This window comes from Ambystoma mexicanum, chromosome 1q (assembly GCF_040938575.1).
Source record: "Ambystoma mexicanum isolate Mex_15411 chromosome 1q, UKY_AmexF1_1, whole genome shotgun sequence".
NCBI classification, from domain to species: domain Eukaryota; kingdom Metazoa; phylum Chordata; class Amphibia; order Caudata; family Ambystomatidae; genus Ambystoma; species Ambystoma mexicanum.
Window position 1 is genome coordinate 246131891 of NC_090922.1, and position 23631 is coordinate 246155521.

Below are 23631 nucleotides of genomic sequence, written 5' to 3' on the forward strand. Positions count from 1 at the left end.
GTATACACGATTGAGCGTCCAAGAACACAGAACGGCGTTGAGAGGTGGGAATCCACATGAATGAACATTCGGTTTGCATTACCCGCCTAGCGACGTCCAGCACAGTGATATATGTTAAGGAGTCTTGCTGCCCTGGCCAGCGGAGCCAGCGCTGAGAAGCGGTGGATGATTTGAACAAACTTTTGGATTTGATTCTTAAACTGCTGTGCAGACGTTAAGAGCGGTAATTCATTTATTAACTTTTTGCCTTGCTGGCATGCAGAGTGATTTAATTTGTTTCTTCTTTACTACTGAGCCAACGCTGGAGTGCTGACTTATGTTCACGGTCATTACTCGGAAACGTGGACTCCAGTTAATGGGGAGATTTTCATTTTGTTTGAGAACAGCAAGTTTGATAATGACAAATCTTCTAGAGATGGAAAAAGACCTGAGCAGTATTAGATATGTGAGACACACAAGAGAGGGATTGAAGAGGACACCTATGTTTTTTGAAGAGGATAAAAAAGGAAGGTGCAGAGGTAGTTGAGCATTAGCAGGAAATAAAAGAGGATACATTTTTATAGAAGGAAACAAATGGGAGGACATCCAAGATTGGATAGCAGAGAGGGAGTTGGAAAATGAAGAGTGGAGGGACTCGGAGATTGAGGAAACAGGTAAATTCGAGTGTCAGCAGTGTAGAAATAGCAGGGCAAATTGAAGGAAGAAGGAAGATCAAATATAGGAATAGTATACAAGGTAGAAAATGAAGGAACCAAGAGCAGAGCATCGAGGGCCTCCATATTGTAGGGGAGAAGGAGTGGAAGTAGTACCCGACCAATAGACTGATCAGGAGCGATCAAACAAGTAAAATTTAAACCACATGAGCACAGATCCAGAGAGAACAAGAGGAAAGAGAAGACAAAAGTAGAGAGCGATTAACAGTGTCGAATACAGTAGGCAAATCCTGGAGAATAAGTACGTAAGATGGCTTGGAAATCCATTCAGAGAGAAAAGAATTAGGGGCACAATGAAGAGGGATGGTGGAGTGGGCAGGACGAAAGCCAGATTGAAGAGTAGTAAAAATACAATGTAGGTTAAGGTAAAAGACACCCGTGAATAGTCAGTGCGATCAAAGAGCTTGTAGAGAAAGGGAAGAAGAGAGATTGGGCAAACGTTTTCCACGAGTGCCAGATCAAGACACTTTTCTTTGAGTATACAAATAATATTTGCAGGTTTCAAAACAGATGGAAAAGAAGCAGTATTAATGGAAATGTTCCGGGCGCAGGTGTAAGGAAGATGATAGAGCGGATGAAACAAAAAGGGCGGGGGGTCAAAAGGGGAGGCAGCAGGCTGTTCACGAGACTAGCCGTGTAAGTCTGTTAGGAGAGTAAAAGATGAAAGCGAAGAACAGAAGGGTGAAGGAGAAATCGGGGAAGAGAAGGAAAAGAAGGATGCACAGAAAAGACCTTATAGGTAAAGAAGGCAGCAAAGTCAGAAAAAGAAAGTTGGGAAGCTAGAGGGATCAGGAGGACAAGGAGAAAGAAGAAAATTGGCAGACTGGTGAGAGATCACGTAAGAGTGGAAGGAGGACAAATTGGTGAGGTCAATTGATGATTGGATTGTTTTCCAGCAGCGATCTGCCTTACACAAAGCTGATCGCAAGGAGACTAGAGAAGTGTTAAGCCAGGATTGAGGGGGATTGCATGAGGAAGAGAAGGAGCAGAGAGGGAGAAGGGAACGAAGTGAAGATGGCAAAGTTGAGTGAAGCGAAGAGGTAGCCTGATCAGATAAGAGCGGGGCAAACTCATCGGAGGTAGGGTACAGACGGGCTAAGGGCAGAGGGTAAAGGCAATGGGACAAATGAACATCAGTCATGAAGAGAGAAGACAGAATACGTAGGGTAGAAAACAGTGGGAAGGAAGTGTAAGTGAGAAACATAGAATTAACTGAACAGGGGTAGATAGGATGGGGAAAAACAGCCGTAGTAGCAGAATTAATAGTAAATAAGACCAAGAGATGATCCAGAGATGTGAGAAGGAGTAGGAAACTGGGTCAGATAAGAATCAAAAAGGGAGAGTAAGGGCGAGTGAGCAGGTGTAAGATTAAAGTCTCCAAGAAGAAAAACTGATAAAAAAGGGGGAAGAAAGGAAAGAAGAGAATCAAGATCATTGTAGAGGTATGGATAACCACGTAGAAGCCTGCCTGAGCTTGTGTTTGGAATCTCTATTAAGTTACAGTGCGACCAGCCTCTGTCACGAATTAGTCTATTTTTGTGGTGAAAACAAGCCACGAATGCCCATACGTATTGCACACGAACAAGCAAAAGGTACTAACAAGATGCGTGATGTGGTACGCATTTAACATGAAATAATTAGCTGGGCCCACTGGGAACAGTGTGGTTCATATAATTATAATTTTCATAGAGCTTAGTGGTAGTAGAGCCATCACAGCTTAATTCATTCTCTACATGCAAACATAAAACTGCCACTCTTCTCAAACCCCTCCATCAAAGATTGTGTCATCTGCGACTGCACCTAAAGTTAACTATAGAGCATAAGGTAATGACACTAGCCTTATAGAAAATCCAGCAACTCATTTGAATCTAGATTTAGTCATATAGTTTCAAACTTCCACTTACTACCCGAATCTAGTCCATTGGGAGAATTGGGACGCAGCCCAGATGACAACATAGCACCTCTTGTACTAAACGAGGAGTGTATTCCCAGTTGAAAAACCAGTTCCTTTGATCTCAATTTTCTAGTTTTCGTTTTTGTCCATTTTACACACCAGATCTTCGTAGCATGTTTTCTGTGAAGCTGACTTTATATTCTACGGGTAGGAAAGATTTTATTTTGCTGCTTTCCTCCCATAGACGTCTATGGGACACCATTTCCTTTTGCTGATTTTGCACAAGGTCCTGGGGTAGCAAGCACCCTCAGATGTCTGTGTCAAGAGATTCTTCACTTATTTGCCCATATTGTTTTTTTTACATGTTCCTGCCTTTCCAGGTCAGGAAATGCCATTTATGGAATGTCCTTTCCTGGGGAAAGCTGTTGCTTTCGCAGGCAAAGGGGCGGTTTGTGTGTGAGCTTGTATGTGGGTGCTGGGACCATCTGTTTCTAGTACACATTTAGGTGCCTGAATGTCTGTTGCAGGGCAGATGTTGTGGCCAGTGGCTAGCCATGATTGATACCGACTACATGTTTAAACGTTGCAGATCCTTACCATTGGTGGGCTTGGACGAGCTACCAGCACACATTTTGGATACAAGGAAGGCCCCTGCTGCCATTTAACAGATCATGGTTGGATCAAAGTCCTCTATGAAGAGCAGTCAGTAAATGACCAAAGGCTGGCCACCTGCAGCTGACCAGCATCAACTCAATTGCTGTTCCTCTGCGTGACCTGAAGACCATTGTCGGTGCTTCAACCCATGGACAAGTGAAACAGCCAGTCTCAACCCCTGCTTGAGGATTCGTGCCTTCTGAGCTTTCCATGGACCGACCTGTGGACTGACCTGCTCTCTCCTTGGCTACCCCACTGCAGCCGTTGCCGTTCCAAGTTCAACCTTGAAACTTGGAGGATCTTCAACTTGTGTAACAAGATGCGTGCTCCAGCATTTTCGGTCTTCTTTCATGAAGAACGCCGTCACCGCCAGCTCGTGTGACTCCCATTGCAACACGTTGCCTTCGATCCCTGTAGGTGTTCGAAAGTGGTCTGCTCCGCAGAAGTCTCAGTCTTTGTTTGTATGTTCTACTGGAAGCTGTCTGAAACAGATTCCTTAGCACTGCAAAGGACTCAAACTAAATCTTGTGGCGGAGGGCACCTCTGCATTTGCGACCTGTGGGCATTCCTCAATGGGGCCAAGCACAGAAGATTGTTTCCCTACAGATTCCAGAACACCAGATGTGGTCTCTGGAGAAATGTGAGTCAGGCTGTTCAAAGGACTGGAATTGAGTGTGTTAAAACTTACCCAAACTTTAACTAACCATTTGACTCATATTAATCAGTACCACTGACATTGTCATATCATTGGAACTGGTGACTTTTGGGCACCAGTCCCCTAGCATCTTCTTGGTTGACTTTTGAAGCGCTAATGAAGCTATTCTATGGTTACTAAGTGTCTTTTCTATGTCTAATGCATCAGGGTACTTGCCTGTGTTGCACTGGTTATTGAATCAGACTGAGAGAAGGAAAGCATTGAGTGTATTACGTGTAGGAAGTGACTGTGGGTGAGTGAGGCAGAGTGAAAGAAGGGGAGTGGGGAAGGTGGAAGTACCAAGTGAGAATTGAATTGAGTGCGAACCAGACACTATGCCCTAATTTTTCTCCACTTCAAAGTACAATGTTTTTGCAACAAGATGATTGGGACAGTACATTTAGAAGAATTAGCCTTACCATTACAAATAGGGGCAGAGGAAGCAACACTTTGTTGGGTATTGATACAATATACAGATGACTTAAGCAAGTTTCATGTAGTGTCTTGTGGACAGCTTGAAATATATCTAGAGGTTGCCTTATTCTCATACTAAATAACATCAATTAACAAGGATGAGCTACTTAAGCAACGCATTGGTTCTTGCATGTGTAGTTACACAAGATAAAGTAGCAGTATACAAATAAGCAAAATATCTTCTACTTGTAACTGAATTATACCATTTGATTATGTTCCATACTAATATTGCAATTCACATTTCCTCAGAAAGATGTGTATACGATAAATTATGAAATCTTGCTACCAAACTTCACAGAAACATCCATCTGGGCAGCCTCTTACGTATCCCCTCTCGCGCAGGGAAGCTGAAATGGATGTAGACTACCTTAGCAACTCAGGACCCATCACCTAATGACTCCTTTCCTTGCTGTGTTGCACAGGTACAGAGCTCCTAATTGTGCCCCAGCTCTTGGCCACTAGACATCTTCTGCCCAACCTCACAGGATGCATATCATGCAAAGACCTGCAGTTGCACTTTGGGAAGAAGCGTCAGTGCTGCGCAAATCCCTTGTTCAAGGAAATAAATCTAACTGCATTTGCTGTATAGTATGCACCATTTTGTGTCTTTCCATCATTTTGCAAACAATGTGAAGCAAAGCGGTAAATGGAGTGCGTACATAAAAGAGGCCCATGTGGCAGAATCCACCAAACAATCTCTGCACATCATAGCAGGTTAGTCAAAGGCTGCCCGCAGAGTCAGATTTAGCTGGACAGGAGCCAATTCTAAGGAGTTCCTCCTCTAATGCGTAGGATAAAATCTAAAGAGAAACTGTATATTTCTTTTGTTTTTGGTACTATATACCAAGTACCTTGCAGGCTCCCATGTTGGGGTTATTAGGAATTCGAACATTTGGTACTATATGTCCACCAGTACATGGCACATCCATCTGGACTTTGTCTTTGCAATTATATTTGTGTTTTGGTATTTTTTTTTAAAAGGGAGTGTTTTCCCTTGCCTTATACATATATTTGTGTGCAATCATAATTTTTTCAGACTTTTTCTTCTAGTACTATGAGATTATAGACAAAGATTTTAAACAATCTGTCCTTTTGAGCTTCCTATTGCAGAAAAGCACTTGGCATTTTGAATGCACACTTATTCGGTCACTATTTTACCACTGCAATTTTAAGCACTTGAATACGTTTATATAAGATAAAGTAGTGAGTAGTATTTGTTTGTGGACCAAGGAGAGTGTCATTCCTCTCTTGATTGGTCTGAAGCTGTAGAACGAAAGCAGGCAGTGCTGGGTGTGACAATGGCATAGCAATGCAGGTGCCTTGGAATGAGCAGGATGGGGTGGGGCTAGACGGGGTGTATGATGGGTGGGTAAGTGTGTGTGTGTGTGCGCAGAGTGGAGGAGTGGATAGGGTTGGGGGAGGGGGGGTTAGCGTTTGCATTGTCAAAAGTATAATGGGAAAAGTCCAGAAAGCACTTCCATTACAACAAAATTATCCAATTTTAACAGTTGACTATAGTGCAGGCAGAAAGATCTCCATCCCTCGCCCTCCTTACTTGAAGCGCACTCTCTCATCTATGTCAGCTGGTGGCTCCTGAGTGATGCATGTAACCAGTGCCTCCATGTTGTGTGGCCTGATCAGGAATTCCACCAGCTTGCGGTTGACCACCTTACATTCCTGTAAAACATCTTCCTCATCAAGTAATTCAAACAGGGTTACATCCTCCCGCTCCAGTAGGGTGTCCACATGCGAACTGGTGTGCAGGTCAAACTTCCAGAACATGGCTCACTGCTGGCAGAAGAAAATAAAAATAAATTTTAAGCAACTCTAAGAACAATGTTCCTGCATTATAAACTATGCTATTCAACAGCAAATATAAAAGAGGAAAAAGAGAGGTGGTTTCCAATTGGATGCCTTACGAAAGAACCCACACAAAAACGTGTAGGCCAACTAAATTCTACATGAATTGTTTATGTCGGTGTACAAATTGTTTGAACAGAGCAACACAAATTACCTGCTCTAGTTAATGTTGTGATTCTGGAATGGTAGTGTAACTCACTTGAAGATAGGAGAATGCTTCTAAGGCAACCAGAAACGCTCCTAAAATTAGCCTAGACCACATACGATAGGGTTGGAGGTAGGGGGTGCTTAGAGCTAGCCCCCAGAGACTTGGTCGTCATTTATTCTAGATGTACATCCTTCGAAATAAGACAGCTCTGTTCTATCAATGGTGAGGTCAAGAAACCTTTCCTGGCCAGTGACTAACAAGGTGGAGGGTCTTAACCGATCAGAAGGGCGTGTCCATAAACAGGTTGATGCCCCTGCTGAGGTATCCACATGGTAGAGCACTGAGCTCCGCAAGGCATTTTCTTGGCCTCTCACAGTTACACTGAGAACTGTTCAGGTTTGTCAATGGGGATGTACAGAGTATTCCCCAACCCTCTTGCCCCATATTTTCTTCCACCGAATGCTGTTTCGCAGAACAGGGCAGCGTTCACATTAGTCTGTCGGAGGTGAAGAGGCGTTGTCAAGGCAATTCATTTATTTATTCGCATTTGTAGAGCGTGCAACAGCCCAGGGGCATTGTGGCGCTTGTTACAGAATGATTCTTAGTTGCAAAAGTAACATTTACATTTTTTCACAGACAAATATATACAGTGCATTCAAGGATTAGTTAAAGAGAGAGGTTTTCAGTTTTGTTCGGAAGGCAGAGAGGGAGTTCTCTGCTCCGAGAGCTGTGGGGAGCGCGTTCCAGAGGTTGGCGGCTATGTAGGGAAAGCCTATCCCACCTGCTTTGGACCTAGTGATGTGGGGGGGGTGTACAATTGGGTGGAGTAGCAGGTTCTCGTGGGACGTGCAGATGTGGATTTTGCTATGGTCTCTGAACGGTATGACAGGGCTGTGAGAGTGAGGCATTTATGTGTGAGAGTGAGAATTTTGAACGTAATGCCTTCTTTAACAGGGAGCCAATGTGCTGCCTGCCTACAGTGGGAAATGTGGTCCCTTTTAGGAATACTTAATGCTGCTTGTAAAGCGTTGTTCTGCGTGATTTGGAGTCGGCTTAGATTTTTTTCAGAAGTTCCTGCTAGGAGGGCGTTGCAATAGTCTAATTTTGCACCAATAGTTGCTCTAGCTATTGATAGACCGTTAGACTTGGATAGGTAGGATTTAATTGCATTGATGAGCTTGGTGGTTGGGCAAAGGCCGGGGGAATGGCGCTAACCTGCCTTGTCATGAATAAGGTAGAATCCAAGAACACCCCAAGGGTCTTGCCTGAAAAGGGGACATGGATGCTAGTGTGGTCAATGGTGAAGTTGGAGTAGAGGTGGTTGGGTTTGGCTAGCGTGGCTTTTTGACCGAGAATGATTTCGGTCTTGCCCCCATTGAGGCAAAGGCTGTTGGCCGCCGTCCACGCTTGGATCGTGGTATAGATTAGATAAAGTGCTTCAGTGTCTTGGTTATAGGAGCCGGAGAGAGGTAGGAGTACTTTGAGTGTCGTCAGAATAGTTGGTATACACTATACTGAGTGTGTCTAGCTTGTCGAAGAGGGGCTTTGTGAACATGTTGTACAGTGTGGGGCTGTGCAAGAGCCCTGCGGGACTCCACAGTGGATGGTGGTGGGGGCTGCATTAGCTGTATTGGAGAATACCTTCATTACTCTGCCTTCCAAGAAGGAAGGAATCCAGCAAGCTGCTTCTTTGGAGAATTTGGCTGAATGGGTGAGCTGTGAAGTGAGTGTTTTGTGATCTACAAGATCGAAGGTAGCCAAGAGGCATTAGAGTAATAGGAGAGCTGGCTTGCCTTTATCCATGATTTGAGCGATTTGGTTTTTTAGGTCAACCAGAGCGGTTTCTGTGCTGTGCCCTTTGCAGAAGCCAGATTGTCTTTTCCACAAGAATGGCGTTGGCATCAAGGAAGTGTTGGATCCGACTGTTGGGCAGCTTTATCCCGGATTTTGAGGAGGAAGGGTACGGTGGTAATGGGGCAGCAGTTATCGGGCTGTGCAGGGTCTAAGGTTTTTTGTTTTCTTTTTTTTGTTTTCTTTTAAAGGAGTGGGCGTACTCAGGCTTCTTTAAGACGTGGAGGGATGATGCCTGTTCTGAAGAAGGCATTAATGAAGGCTGTCAGCAGCGGGGTGAGGGAGTCGGCACAGTCCTTTATTAGCTTAGGCGGACATATGTCCCCTTTGCACATAGAAGGTTTAAGGTGCTTGAGGAGGTTGAGGACTTCAGGTTCAGTGATGTCTCTGAAGGAGAAAAGGGGGATCAGGGGGTTCGTTGGAGTGGGGGCTGTTTGGGAGGGCCTATGTTTGTGAGGCAGGGCTTTATAGTGATCCTGATTTTTTTGTTGTTGAAGGAGATCAATATTGTTTGGCATGGCAGATTGTATGCTTGCACACCAGGCCTCATCTTTGATGATCTCATCTGGGCTAGTAGGAGGAGAGGAGTTTGTTAAAGATGGCCAAGATTTCCTTGGATTGGGAGTTTGCATTAGTGATGCAACATTGAAGGAGTTGGATTTGGCTTTGGTGATGGCGTCTTTGTATTGGCGGGAGATCAAGTTAAAGCAGTTCTTAGCAGAGTCGCTAGGGTTGGCCTGCCAATAGTTGAGGGCCTTCCGTTTGCTAGCGCCTAGGGCCTGCAGCTCTTCAGTGAACCAAGAGTTAGAGTGAAGTGAATTTCTTTTTTGCATTTGAGTGGTGCTATCGAGTTGGTGGCATTAGTGAGGGTGTCCTTATATATGTCTGCTAGTGTTTTGGGGTAACTGGAGAAGGGGAGGGGAGGGCTAGTTCTGGGACATTCAGGAGTGGGTAGAGGTTGTCCACATTTAGTTTTTTTAGAACTTCTCACTTGTGCTGGAGGGGCATCGGTGAGAGTTTTAGCGATTGGGGATACGGGTATTGTGAATTGAATGCATTTGTGGTCAGTCCACGGACAGGCAGTATTAGAGGTGATGGTAGTGAGGCAGTTGTGGTCTGCAAACCAGCCGAGGGTGCGGCCTTTAGAATGCGTAGGGCTCACGACTTTTTGAATGAATCCTAAATCCTTAACTTCTTTGGCAAGAGTAGCGGCTGCTTTGTCTTTTGGGTCATTGAACCCTAGATTTAGATCTCCAAGTAGAAGGGTTTTGGTTGAGCTTTTGATGTTGTCGCTGAGTAAGTGAATTAGGTGTCCCTGAAAATCTGATAGGATGACCGGGTGGGGGGGGAGGGGGCCGATATAAGAAGTGAATGTTGATGGTGCTATTGGGGAACAGAGTTTGGCAGACAGGATGTCTGAATTGCCCACCCTTGGGATAGGGCTTCCTTGGAGACAATGGCTACTCCACCTCCTATAAAGGATGGTCTATCTTGTCTGAAGATGGTATCACCTGGTGGGAGTGCTAGGGCAACGGCAGGGCCTTGTGTAACCAAGTTTCAGTGATGGCCAATAGGTCGAGGTCATGGCTGGATAGGAGATCATTTATTTCCAAGGCATGGGCAGGGAGGGAACGAACGTTCAGAAGGGCACATTTGAGATGTGGAGTAGGTATGATTTTTATCTCTGGAGGTGTGGGAAGCAGGGCTGTTGCTGGATAGAGAAGTGGGGTAAAGGTGATGGGTGTGCGTTTGGTGGCAGAGATCCTCAGAGGAAGGGTTGGTGGAGGTTCTAGCGCAGATAGGCGAGTGAGGTATGAGGTGTGTCTAGGGAAGGAGCGGGAGCCTAAACTAAGATTCCTATATGCCGAGAGTATCAGTAGGCAGGTTAGTGCCAGCGGTTGAGTGCAGTCTTAGTCTAGCACGTGTACTGGCTGTATTGGGTGGGCGTGATAGTGATGATGCAGACACTATATGGGCATGGGAAGGCCGTTGTGTGGTGAAGTGTGCAGGCATGTTAAAGGGGAGGGGGCAAAGTTGAGAATGTGGTGTTGTGGCAATAGGCAGGGGGATATAGCATAGTTTGTGGTTAGATAAAAGGTAGAGAGAGTGAGGAGGAGAGCAGTCACCACAGTTATGGTGAGATGCCAGTTTAAAGTGGTTAGGCGAGTGCTTAGGAGCTTGGACAGCATGGTGGTCCGGATCAGGGTGTATGCAGTATTATCAGCTACGAAGCAAAGTAGCAGGCACAATCACGAGAGGGCTGAGTACAAGTGAACAGGTGTATGTGTCAGAGCCCAGCAGAGACTTAGTGTGGCAGCCACCTTGGGGACTTATTTATCCAGCAAATGCCATCTCTGTCCCTCTTGTAGAAACATCAGATAGGAAAGAATGGCATCTGCTGGACGAATGCGGTATCAGGAGCGTGTACATGGCTCCAGGGCTACAATTCCCAACATCCCGGGAGCAGCACATCCAGAAACAGACACACAGCCCTGCAAACCACGCGGACAACGCCCCAGCTACCGCGCATAAACGAAACGGGATCGCGCATGCGCAGACAGCAAAACTCTTTTCACGCTCGACTTCCTCACGGGTGGACGCAATCACCAGAGCTCAGAGAAGGCAAAACTCCTACGCAGGGCCATCCCTCGCCCAGATCTGTTCACTGCGGCCCCGCGGCACAAAAGCTAAGTATTCATAACTTCCCTGCATGGATCGTAGACTAGCTTAAGCAGTTCCCGAGCTACTAACTGCATGACGGCACAGGGGTTTGAGGCCCGGGAGGCACCCGTTCACTAGAGAAAACCCACAGCGCATTTTGGGCATCAGGCGCATGTTACTAATCGCATGGAAGAAGTGTGGGCGAACTGATCAGGACTTCAGGAGTTTGTGCTACTTCTGCGCTGGATCAGGAGCCTACGACAGAAGCACAAACCCAAGTATTGTAAGCACCCAGGTAGCACAAACTCAGCCGCCATTATGGAGGAAATAGCCCAAGCTTTGCACGAACTCAAGGCTGAATTAGCCGCCACTCGCCAGGATTATGTAAATCTCTCCACTCAGGTGCTGTGTCTGGCTGCCCAGGGGGTTCCTCTGCCCGAAGGGCCCCCTACCCCCGGGAACGTACACGTCACCACTGAAACTCCAGTACCATTAGCTACCCCTGAGCGTTATGGGGGGACCCACAGAGGTACACAACCTTTATTACCCAATGCCAGTTACACTTTTTAACCAAGGCTGCAGTTTTCCGCTCTGTTCAGTCCAGGACGGCCTTTGTTATTTCGTATCTCACAGGGGATGCTGCGGCCTGGGCTACACCCTTGGTCCAAAAAGATGATGCAATCCTGTATGAATGGAGGGGTTTTCAGGAGGAGTTTAGCAAAATCTTTAATCGCAAGGCAGCTTCCCTAGTCAGAGACAAGGAGTTGTTAATGCTACGGCAAGGCAGCAAAGAACTCATTACCTACGTAACATTGTTCAATCGGTTGGTGGTGGAGGCTGAATGGCCACACGAATAAAGGTTAGCTCTCTTCTACCAAGGTTTACGGGATGACCTAAAGGACTTTATTGCACAGGTCGATCCTCAACCAAATACTTGTACTGGAATGATAGACTTAGCACTGCGTCTGGACCACCGACAAGGAGAGAGACGTCAGGATAAAAAGAGATGGGAGGGCAAGCAAGGTATACCCCCCGGCTAGACTATCAAAAGCTCCCAACGAAGGCCACCAGGGGGCGCACAGGCAATGGCTGCCTGAGTGCGTAGCTCCCGCCGTGACCGGGCTTCGGTAAGGGATTGAGCCCCCCCCCCCCCAAGCCCCCCCGGCGGGCCCACCCCTACAATTTCGCCAGGTGCCCCCCCCCCCCCCCCCCCCCGAGCACCTCCCGGGCGAAAGAGCGGTATCCGAGGACCCCGGGAGACGGAAGATCGGGACCCGGGACTCCCCGCACTGCGTGAAGAGCGTGGCCCGGAAGGCCACGGAGCCGGAGGAGAGGCGGGCCCCTCCCGCATCCTGGTGGGTCCATAGCCCGGCCCGCCCCCCCCCCCTCGACTAGCTTTTTTCCCCGACCAGGTGCGGGGACCGGGTCTGCGGCGGCCCAAAGACACCACCGTGGTCCGGGACACGCGCTTCGCCCCGGCCTGGCGGAATACGCCCAGGGACTCTCCCCCGAACAGAAGACGGCAGGACCCACCCAGAGTCCGGGGGCCCGAGGCGGGCTCTGGGGACCTGTGCCTCCCCCCCCAGCCCACGAGGATTGACCGAGACTGACGGAGCGAGTCGGGGTGGGAGGCCCCCCCTCCCCCCTGGATCTTCAAACGCGGGCTGCCACAGCCCAACGAAAGAAGAAGGCAGCAGAACCAGAGGAGGCCCAGGGACCGCTCCCCGCGGGCATGCGGACCCCTGGAACACACCGGAGGTACGAGCCGTCCCCCCACCCCCCCAACACATTAGCACCATCAGACAGGGGGGTTACCTGGGTGTGAGGCCCCCGCCTGTCGAAGGTGGGGCGTGTGCCCGCCCAGGGGTGGCTCCCCACCCCCCCAGGAGGGGGGAAACAAAAGGAAAAAGGGGAGAGAAAAAAAAGCAGCCACGGACAAACAGCTAGGCCAACACTAGTCGGGCGCTGGTTCTAGATCGCCCTCCCCTCCCTGCAGATTCAAAGAAGCCCACGAAACTAGCCCTACAGGCTACCGGGTTCCCAGCGTCCCTCCAAGGGGTACCCAGCAAAGGCCCCGATTCCCCACGGGGAGTTTGGACAGGGTGTGAGGCCCCCGCCAGGTGACGGTGGGGCGTGTGCCCGACACCCCCCGTAACGTTCTACAACCCCGGCTGGTGCCGGCCCGGGACGGGTCTGCCCCAGTGGACGGTCCCTCGGTCTCGGAGGCCCCCCCGCGGACGTCCCCAGGAGAACGGTCTCACCCCCCCACCAGGGACATTGAGGCCCAGACAGACAGTGGACCACGGGAAGGCACCTGATGAGCTGGCGGGAGTCCCTGCAGGAGTATCGCTTCCAGGAGGGCAAAAAAGGCGACAAAGGTACTGAAAAGAACCATGGCCCAGTCGGAAGACACAGCCCCCTCCTCCTCAGCCATGGAAAGGGGCTTCGCCTCAATTTTACAAGAAATCAGGGACATGCGTTCTGATATTGCAGAGAAGTTTGAAAAAATGGACCAAAGGGTGGAAAATATTGAAGACAGATTGCTTCAGGTCGAGCTGCAGCAAACAACCTCGACACCCCAAGAGATTCAACTCAACATGAGGCTAGAAGCCCTGGAAAAGAGGGACGAGGAGAGGGCCCGCCAGATGGACGATTTCGAAAATAGGGAGAGGAGGAACAACCTCAGGATTTTTCGGGGTGCCCGAAATGGAGGGGGAAACGGAGAGGGACGTCACCAGAGAGGTGCGGGACATCATTACTCTCCTGTTTGCGGAGGAGATGACTACAGAGCCTACATTCGACAGAGTGCACAGGGCGGGGGGCAGAGCGGGGGGCCCCCGTTCGATCTTGGCCCGGTTCCACTACTACTCGGAAAAGACTAAAGTGCTGGAGGAGGCCAGGAAGGCCCGAGAAATCACCTATAATAATGCACAGGTCTCCATATACCAGGACCTCTCCGCATACACGTTGGCTAAGCGGAGAATGTGCCGCCCCCTCAGCTGCTAAAGGAAAAAGGGATACGCTACAGATGGGGCTATCCCTTCTCCCTGACATTCGAATACATGGGCCAAAGATCGACCCTGATCACAGAAGAAGACATCCGCGGTGCGATCCAGGAATACGTGGTGGACACAAACCCCCGAGGGGCCCTTCGGACCCGGGGGGGGGGGGGGTGGACCCGGTGACCCCGGCCCGTCGAGGGACAGGAGAAAGAGAATCGGGACGCGGAAATTTAGGAAAATGAACACCCCATCTCCAGCAAAGGAAGGCGGTCGGAACGATTCCGAGGACTGAGAACGGACTCGAACTGTTATGATCTAAAATGGCATTTGGAGTAGTCGGAGGTTTATTCTTTAACTGCATCCCCCCGAACAGCAAGTATATGGGTCTCACAAAAGGAATGCAGCCGTGGGAGGGTTTGGGGGGCTCAAGAGGTTCAGCTTCAAGGGCGATTAGCCTGGCCACAGGGGGCAGGCTGGTGGTTCGGCCAAAAGCCAGTGTTGGCGGAACTATTTGGCTGGACGCCGGTGAGGGGGGAGGGGAGGTACACGAAAGTTGAGGGGGTTCAGTGTGGAGTTGGGGTAGGGGGGCAGTTGGGGTTTTGTTTCATGCCCGCCCGGGGGGGAAGGGTGGGGGGAAAGAGGGGAGTTCAGAGCACAATTCAAGGAGCATCCGGGAATGAGCATTACAGAGTCGTTGACCGTGAGGGAAGATTACTTAGATCATGGCTGAGAGTCTGCCTGCCCTGGGTGTGGGCTCCCTCAATGTTCGGGGCTTAAATTCCCCCACGAAAAGATCCCTGGTTAGTAGGGAGTTCCGAAGAGCCAAGCTCGACATCCTCTTCTTGCAAGAGACCCATTGGCCTCTGGGGAAGGAACCCAAATTGCGGGGTGGTGGGATTGGGGGAGGTCTTCAGCGCTTCCCACAAGGGAAAGAAATGAGGAGTGGCTATACTACTAGCTAGAGGAGTCAACTTCGAAAAAGAAACCATATTGAAAGACCCGGGGGGCCGCTATCTGCTAGTCCGGGGAGCCCTGCAGGGGGCCCCACTCACCCTGGCAGCCATCTACGGTCCAAACGAAGGCCAAGCACAGTTCTGGGAGGAGATGAGGGATAAACTAAAACCTTTTGTTCACGGTACGGTGGTGGTGGGTGGGGATTTTAATATGGTCCTGGACCCAATCCCGGACAGGAAACGAACAGGCCCCCAGATCCCCAGGGCAGCGGATAAAATCATGGCCCGAACCTTCCAGAGGGTCAATTCAGAACTAGGCTTGGTGGACACGGTCCCAACCCCCAGACCCGAGACCCCCTCCTTTACGTACTACTCAGCAATCCAACATCGTTTTCCAAAATAGACTACATCTTGGTGGACGAGTCCTTGTTCCCATTTATATCTGGCTACAGGGTTGAGCCGGTCCCCTGGTCTGACCACGACCTAGTCAGAATTACTATAGCGAGGGAAGGGCTGAGTGACCGCGGGGGGAGATGGAAGTGTAATGACTTTCTACTAAAAGATGAGGTACTAGCGCAGGAGATACTTGAGGCCATCACTGAATTTTTTTAGTTTAACGACAATGGGGAGGTAGGTCTACACACCCTTTGGGACGCCTTCAAGGCCACCTTGCGAGGAGTCCTGATCAAAATAGGAGCCTGGGAAAAGAGGGTAAGGGCCGTCCAGGAAAGGTGCCTGAGGGAGAAAATTGCCCAATTCCAACTAGGGGGTTCCACTGCGGAGCCCTTAGACTGTGACAGGATGGCCGCCCTGGCCGATTACAGGCTCCAGTTGAAGTAACTCCTCCTCCAAAAAACCGAGAGAAGTCTCCAGCTGGTCAGACAGAGGTACTATGAGATGGGGGACAGGGCGGACAGGATCTTAGCCTGGAAGCTGCGAGAGGTCCAGAGAAGCAAAATGGTGAGAGCAGTTAAAAATGAGGAGGGGAAATTAGGCCATGATGCATCTCACATAGGAGAGGCATTCCGCAGATATTACGAAAAACTATACTCGTCCGAATATAACGGGGACGAGGGGAAAATCGAGGGGTTTCTAGATTCTATACAGATCCCAGCCCTTTCCAGGGAGATGGCGGAGGGGTTGGAGGGCCCGGTGACCGAGGATGAGGTGGAGCGAGTGATTAGCGGCATGAAGGGGGGTACCTCCCCAGGTGAGGATGGCTACTCAGTCTCCTTCTACAAAAGGTTCCGTTCTACCCTGGCTCCGTACCTGGTAAAGGTGTTCAACGCAGTGTTGGAGGGAGGGTCTCTCCCGGACTCCATGATGGAGGCGATCATAGTGGTGCTCCCCAAGGATGGTAGGGACACCTCAGAGTGTGCCTCCTACCGCCCGATATCTTTGTTGAATACTGACGTGAAGATCCTGGCTAAGGTGATTGGGAGGCGGATAGAGGGGGTCCTGCCGAAACTAGTCCACGGAGACCAAGTGGGTTTCATAGGAGGTTGTCAGGGCTCAGACAACATCCGAAAAACTATAGATTTGTTCCACCATGCCCAGAGGTCTGATGTTGACGCGAGCGTCCTATCCTTCGACTGAAAAGGCGTTTGACAGGGTCGAATGGAGATTCATGGCACTCACCCTCCAGAGAATGGGCTTTGGGCCACAGATCCGGGACTGGGTGGCTGCACTATACAGGGCCCCGAAGGCGAGGGTTCAGGTGAACGGCAGGCTATCGGACCCGTTCTCCCTCTCGCGGGGAACCAGGCAGGGATGTCCGCTTTCCCCCCTAATTTACGTTCTTGCAATGGAACCCCTGGCCATCGCAGTCAGAGCTCATAGAGATATCAAGGGGATTAAGAGAGGTGAGGTGGAATTTAAGCTATCCTTGTTCGTAGATGATATCCTGGCCTACCTGGTGGACCCGAGGCTCTCGCTTCCCCCCCTCTTGTCTCTGATGGCCACATTTGGGCGCTTCTCGGGCCACAAAATTAACAAATCCAAATCGGTCCTCCTCCCCATGAGAACACTAGACCCGGGTTTGGACTCCCTGGACAGGTTGGAGGGGATAACAGTGGGGAAAATCGCTATCCGATACCTAGGTGTTCTCCTCCCCAGGGACCTTTCCAATCTTGCCCCTATGAATTACGACCCTGTGATGGTGGGGATTACGGCAGACCTGAGGAGATGGGGCTCCACGATTCTGTCCTGGTATGGCCGCATGACGGCAGTCAAGATGAACATTCTTCCACGGTTGTTGTAGCTCTTTACCTCTCTTCCCGCGGTCGTCCCTGACCAGACCTTCAGGGTCCTCCAAAACGCGGTCCGTGAGTTTATATGGCAGGGTAGGACACCGAGAACCGCAAAAACTGTCCTGACTTTACCTAGGGAGAAGGGAGGGTTTGGGCTGCCAGATTTCCAACTGTACTATCGTCCTGCCCAGTTGCGTGTCCTCCTGGAGCATATGAAAGAGGGGCTGGGCACATAATGGTCCTATCTGGAGGACCTGGATACCCATCCACTAAAGGTTCGGGACCTTCTATGGGCCCCACGAAAATTTATCCCGAACAGATTGAAGTCCCACCCAACATTAGGCGTTCTCTGGGCAATCTGGCGGGAGGGCCCCCAGACAGCACACTTAACGTCATGGCCGTCCCTGATGTCCTCTCTATAGGGCCAACCCCTCAAGCTGGGCAGTAGGGGGTTCCGCTGTGCACAGTCCTGGTCCGACTCGGGGATGGAATGGGCAGGGCAGATGTTCAGGGAAGGAGAATTCCTACCATACGAGGAAATGAGGGATGCTCTTGGTCAGGGGTCACTATCCATTTTTGAATATCTCCGCTTGAAGGGCATCCTGTGTGACCAGGCCTGGGGCCAAGATTTGAAGAGACAACTGACCCCCTTTGAGAAGTTTCTTGATACAGCGTCCTCCAGGAAGGGGGCGATTTCAGGGATGTATAAAATTTTGAACACTGTCAATTTGGGGGAGAGGAGGCGGTTCTGCTCTTTTTGGAACGAGTTGGCAGGGGAAGAGATCTCGGAGGATGCCTGGTACAGGATATTTAAAATAGCCTTCCACGGGAACTTATTTACCGCGGATATGGAACATAATTTTAAAATCCTCCAGGGATGGCACAGAGACCCTGCAAAGTTGTCAAAAATGTTCCCAGGTGTATCCCCAGCATGCCCAAGGGATTGCGACCAGGTTGGTTCGAGGGCACACATGTGGTGGCACTGCCCGAAGGTACAGGCATATTGGGAGGAGGTAAGGGGCTGGATCGCTGAAATCTCTGAGGAATTGCTCCCCCAGAACCCTCTGACTATGCTGCTGGGCCTCCCCCCAGAGGACACGGACACATTGAGGGTACCCTAGAATGTGGGAAACAATGCTACGGGCGGGAAGGGTTGCCCTCGCCCAAAAGTGGAAGAGCCCAGAAACTCCCTCCAAGGTGGAATGGCTACAGAAGGTCAAAAATATGTTCTTGATGGACAAACTGACGGCAATGGTAAACAATGTCTCGGGCCTCCTTCCAAGCGAACTGGTACAGGGTGCAACAGACCTGGGGATGGGATGTCCATTGATCCGTAACGTGGAATTGGGAATGGTGTGGGCGCCCATGGCCCGGGAATCGGCAGACGGAAAACAGCCATACTAGAAGTCAAAGCTCATGCTCGCTTCCAAGCTCCAGACTAAGAAAGCTTGCATCTCAAAGCCCCGATGAGGGGGATTTTTTGTTAGGGGGGTGGGATTGTATTGGGGTGGTGGGGGTGGGGGGGGAAGGCCTTCGGTCCTGTCACTTGATTTCATGTGAATATGCTTGGTGCCCTAAAGTTTGTTTAAGAAAATGTTAATAAAACCAAAGTTAAAAAAAAAAATCTCCCAACAATGGGGAAAAGTGATAAAGTACCAGAACCCGAACCCATGCAAATAGGTTCAATTAGAGGCCCCATCACCAAAGAAGAAGGGGAAAAGCGGAGACGGGAGAAACTCTGCATGTACTGCGGTAAATCAGGTCATTTTGTTAGGGAGTGTGGGGCTAAACCTAAAGGGGGTGCACCGCAGAGAAACGCCAACGCTCGCCAGTGAATGGGGCGGCTCTGTCAAGCCTAAGCCTTGTTGACGCCCCTTCTCACTTCTTAGCTAATGCGACTCATACTCACAGACATCATGTCACTGTGACAGGAATCATGAAGACAAGTTTGAAGAACCAAGTGATCACTCTAATGGTGGATTCGGGAGCCACAGGCAGTTTTGTAGATGCAACAAATTGTCACAGGTTTCCCCCCTTCTTACCTGTTCTCACTGCTTGATGGACTCTTTAGGAGGAGTTTTCTTCCGTACGGTATGGGTCTTGTACAAGCCCGTTCGGCTGTCTTCGGCTTCCAGTGTTCATTCAGCTTCAATGTCCGGGTTCAATAGGAAACTCCAGGAAGTCCAGTATAAGAAGAAGGGTCACTCGGAGGCGGGTGCACGGAATCTTGGAAGAAGGCTGAATAAGAAGGAGAAAGGATAGTAGGGGAAGGCGGAGGATCCGGGAACCAGGAAACAACAGAGTTCCACGAAGGCGAACTACGTAGCACACGTCTAGCCACAGCTAACAGTAGCATTGAGACGCGCGGGGGTGTGGCTAATTTATAGAACGTGCTGCATCAGACGTGAAGGCTGGGAAGCAGCGTTCTGTGCTTACAGCCAAGTTGGAAGTACAACAGAGTGTAAGCCCCTACGCGTCAAGGACCAGGAGGCCCAGAAGGGGTGTGTCCGATGGTTCATGGCACATATGCGCAAACCTTAGATATACCTATTTGGCAAAAACAAAATCATGAACCAGTCTGTGCTGTTGACGGACCGCCGCTGAAATCTGGACCCATGACCCAGCATACCGAAGAGGTAGTACTGGACATACAAGGCCATAGAGAAATTCTCAGTTTTGACGTTATTGCTGCTCCCCAATTCGGTTTTATCCTAGGCTTGCCATGGTTGGCCCTACATAACCCCACCATAGATTGGACACGTGGTACGGTCGCATTTGTCTCAGAGCACTGCACTCAGCATTGTGTTGGAGACGGGGGGGGCGTGCAAGTGTTGGGTGCAACACAACAACCAGACAAAGAAGAGTTGGCAGAACTTCCCTCGGCATATACTGAATTCCGGGATGTTTTTAGTAAGGCGGCGGCAGGGACACTACCCCCACATCGCTCCTTTGACTGTAGGATGGATTTAGAACCCGGAGCGACGCTACCATGTAGTCGGATCTACGCTCTAACAGAAGCAGAGAACAGGCATCTGGAAGAGTACATCAATACCAACTTGCGAAGCGGTTTCATACGGCACTCCACCTCACCCGTTTCGTCACCACTATTTTTTGCGCCAAAGAAAACCGGAGATTTTAGGACTTGTATTGACTACTGCACGGTCAATAGGATAACGATAAAGAATCGTTACCCCTTCCCCCCAATTCCAGTCCTATTAGATCAAGTGCAGGGAGCAGCTATTTACACCAAGCTGGATCTCAGGGGAGCGTACCATCCGGTGCGGGTGCGTGAGGGGGACGAGTGGAAGACCGCGTTTAGAACTAAATTTGGACTGTAGGAGTACCAGGTCATGCCATTCGGCCTCTGTAATGCACCCGCCGCCTTCCAGCATTTCCTGGGTGAAGTCCTTTGCGGTCTCCTCAACTGTTTCGTAGTGGTGTACATAGACGACATCCTGATTGATTCTTCTACCGATGAAGAACACGTACAACACGTCAAAACGGTTTTACAACGCCTAAGGGAATACAATTTATATGCTAAGCTCGAGAAATGTAGTTTTTACAGCACTACAGTAGAGTTCCTAGGATTCATCCTATCCCCAAACGGGGTGAAGATGGACAACTGAAAAGGTACAAGCCATTCTAGATTGGCCAGCCCCTAAAAGCGTCAAGGAAGTCCAAGCAGTTCTAGGATTCGCAAATATTTATTGACGCTTTATTCAGGACTTTGCAAAAAAAGTGTCAAATATCACCAAACTATTGAAAAAGGGAACGCCATTTGTTTGGGGACCCGAGGCTTACCATAGTTTTAATCAGCTGAAGGAAGCATTCACGTCTGCACCAATTTTGCTACATCCCGATCCCACGCAACCTTTCATAGTGGAAACGGACGCTTCCAGTTACGCTCTGGGATATCCTATCTCAACGGGATCCAACGGGCCATTTACACACAGTGGCCTACTACTCCAGGAAACTAAATCCCGCAGAAAAAAACTACACTATAGCGGACCGGGAACTACTGGCCATTCAAGCCGAATTTGCAGAGTGGAGGCATTATCTACTTGGGGCACGACACTATCACAGTGCTTACCGACCGCCATAACCTCCAATTCCTCAAATCTGCACGTGCTCTAACCCCACGCAGGGACGATGGGCCATGTATTTTGCGGACTATGATTTCGTAGTAACCTACCGATCAGGACTAGAAAACAAGAAAGCAGATATGCTGTCAAGGTACCCCGAGGTTCATGCAATGATGAGTCCAGAAGAACAAGCGAAACCCATCATATCATCTGAGAAAATTGTAGCGAGTGTTACAAATGAGCTGTTCAAGCAGATTGTGGAGGCAATGTCGGCACAAGAACTGCTTCAGTGGGAGGATCCGAAAAAAGAACAATGCTTACGGGACGGAATTCCATATCGTGGAACCTCCGTGTATTTACCCTTCGCTGCTTTGCGAGCACAAGCTCTGAAGTGGTTTCACGATTCCCCTTTGGCAGGACACCAGGGGGTTAATAAAACTCAGGAATTGCTACAACGGCATTATTGGTGGCCTGGTCTACATAAAGAAATGCAGGCATACGTACAACAGTGCGAAGTTTGCGCACGGAGTAAGACAGACCATCGGAAACCAATGGGACTTTTGCAACCTTTGTCCACACCTACACAACCTTGGCACACCATCTCCATGGACTTTATAGTAGAGTTACCTCCCGACCAGGGTTACACAACCATACTGGTAGTAGTTGACTCTTTTTCCAAATTGGCCCACTTTGTTCCTTGTAAAGGACTTCCAACTGCGAGTGAACTAGTAGACCTATTCCTGCACCACATAGTTTGTTTGCATGGAATACCCCTACACATTGTGTCCGATAGAGGGGCACAATTTACTTCACAATTCTGGAGACTATTTTGCAAAAAGGTGGGGGTTACACTGCGAATGTCTAGCAGTTACCATCCCGAGACTGATGGGCAGACAGAGCGCCTGAACCAGACTCTGGAACAGTACCTTAGGTGTTACACACATAGCAGAGAGGATGTTTGGGTAGAGGTTCTTTGGATGGCAGAAATAGGGTATAACAATTCACGGCATACCTCAGCAGGGTTCTCACCCTTCCACACCACCTACGGATATGATCCGCATATCCAACCCACCATCCCTCAAACCACCTTGGATACTCTGCCATCTGTACAGGCGCGATTGGATGTGCTGACACGCATGGAAAAAGGTACACCAACATCTACTTGCAGCAAAAGACACTGGTAAGAGGTATGCTGATATAAAAAGGCGAGCATGTCCTACATACAAGACTGGGGATAAGGTATGGCTATCAACTCAACACTTGAAGATGCCTGGATCACGAAAGTTCAAGCCCCGCTTCATTGGCCCTTTTCGCATTACACATGTCATAAACCCAGTGGCCATGAAGTTACAGTTACCTGCTCATATGAAGGTACACCCGGTGTTCCATGTTGCCCTTTTAAAGCCTGCAACACCACACATCCGAACGGTAAGACCTCCCCCGATTTTGGTAGAAGGTGAATATGAGGTGCAAGCTATCCTCAATTACGTAGGAGGGGTGGACAGTTATATTACTTCAATGATTGGGTTGGATATGGTCCCGAAGAAAGATCCTGGGAACCAGCTTCTAATATACATGCTCCTTGTCTCTTACGGTTGTATCATCATAACTACCCGAATAAACAAGGCCCTTCTGCGGGGAGGGTATGTACTGTCAGAGCCCAGCAGGGACTTAGCGTGGCAGCCAACTTGGGGACTTATTTATCCAGCAGATGCCATCTCTGTCCCTCTTGTAGAAACATCAGATGGGGAAGAATGGCATCTGCTGGACGAATGCGGCATCAGGAGCGTGTACATGGCTCCAAGACTACAATTCCCAGCAGCCCCGGGAGCAGCAAATCCAGAAACAGGCACACAGGCCTGCAAACCATGCGGACAACGCCCCAGCTACCACGCATGCGCGAAACGGGATCGCGCAGACAGCGAAACTCTGATTGCGCTCGACTTCCTCACGGGCGGACGCATTCACCAGAGCTCCGAGAAGGCAAAACTCCTACGTGGGGCCATCCCTCACCCAGATCTGTTCACTGCGGCCCAGCGGCACAAAAGCTAAATAGACTAGCTTAATCAGTGCCCGAGCTACTAACTGCATGACAGCACGGGGGGTTGAGGCCCGGGAGGCACCCACTCACTAGAGGAAACCCACGGTGCATTTTGGGCATCAGGACATTGTAACTAATCGCATGGAAAAAGTGTGGGCAAACTGACCATTGGTGAAAACGCGCTCATTTAAACACGCGCACTAATACTTTTTCATTTGGCAGACGCAGCTCACGGTTTACAAGGCACCGCTGGGGGCCACAGACAAAACCGGACTTCAGACAAGCACCGAAGCTAAGTCTCTTATAGTTTTATTGGAAATACGATCTGTATTGTGTAATTGACTGCCTGGTGCTG

At 49.6% G+C, this 23631-nt stretch overlaps 1 protein-coding gene across 5 annotated transcripts in view; it reads right to left on the reverse strand.

The window, feature by feature from the left end:
• Positions 1-23631, reverse strand: part of PPP6R1 (protein phosphatase 6 regulatory subunit 1) — a 1952116-nt gene that overhangs the window by 1822428 nt on the left and 106057 nt on the right. For 4 of the 5 annotated variants that reach the window (XM_069638194.1, XM_069638186.1, XM_069638165.1 and 1 more), the window contains one exon: positions 5985-6220. In XM_069638194.1, the coding sequence (XP_069494295.1) occupies positions 5985-6211 (227 nt within the window). In that variant the 5' untranslated portion in view covers positions 6212-6220. The remainder of the gene's footprint in view (positions 1-5984; positions 6221-23631) is intronic. The other variant, XM_069638176.1, reaches the window with a different exon arrangement.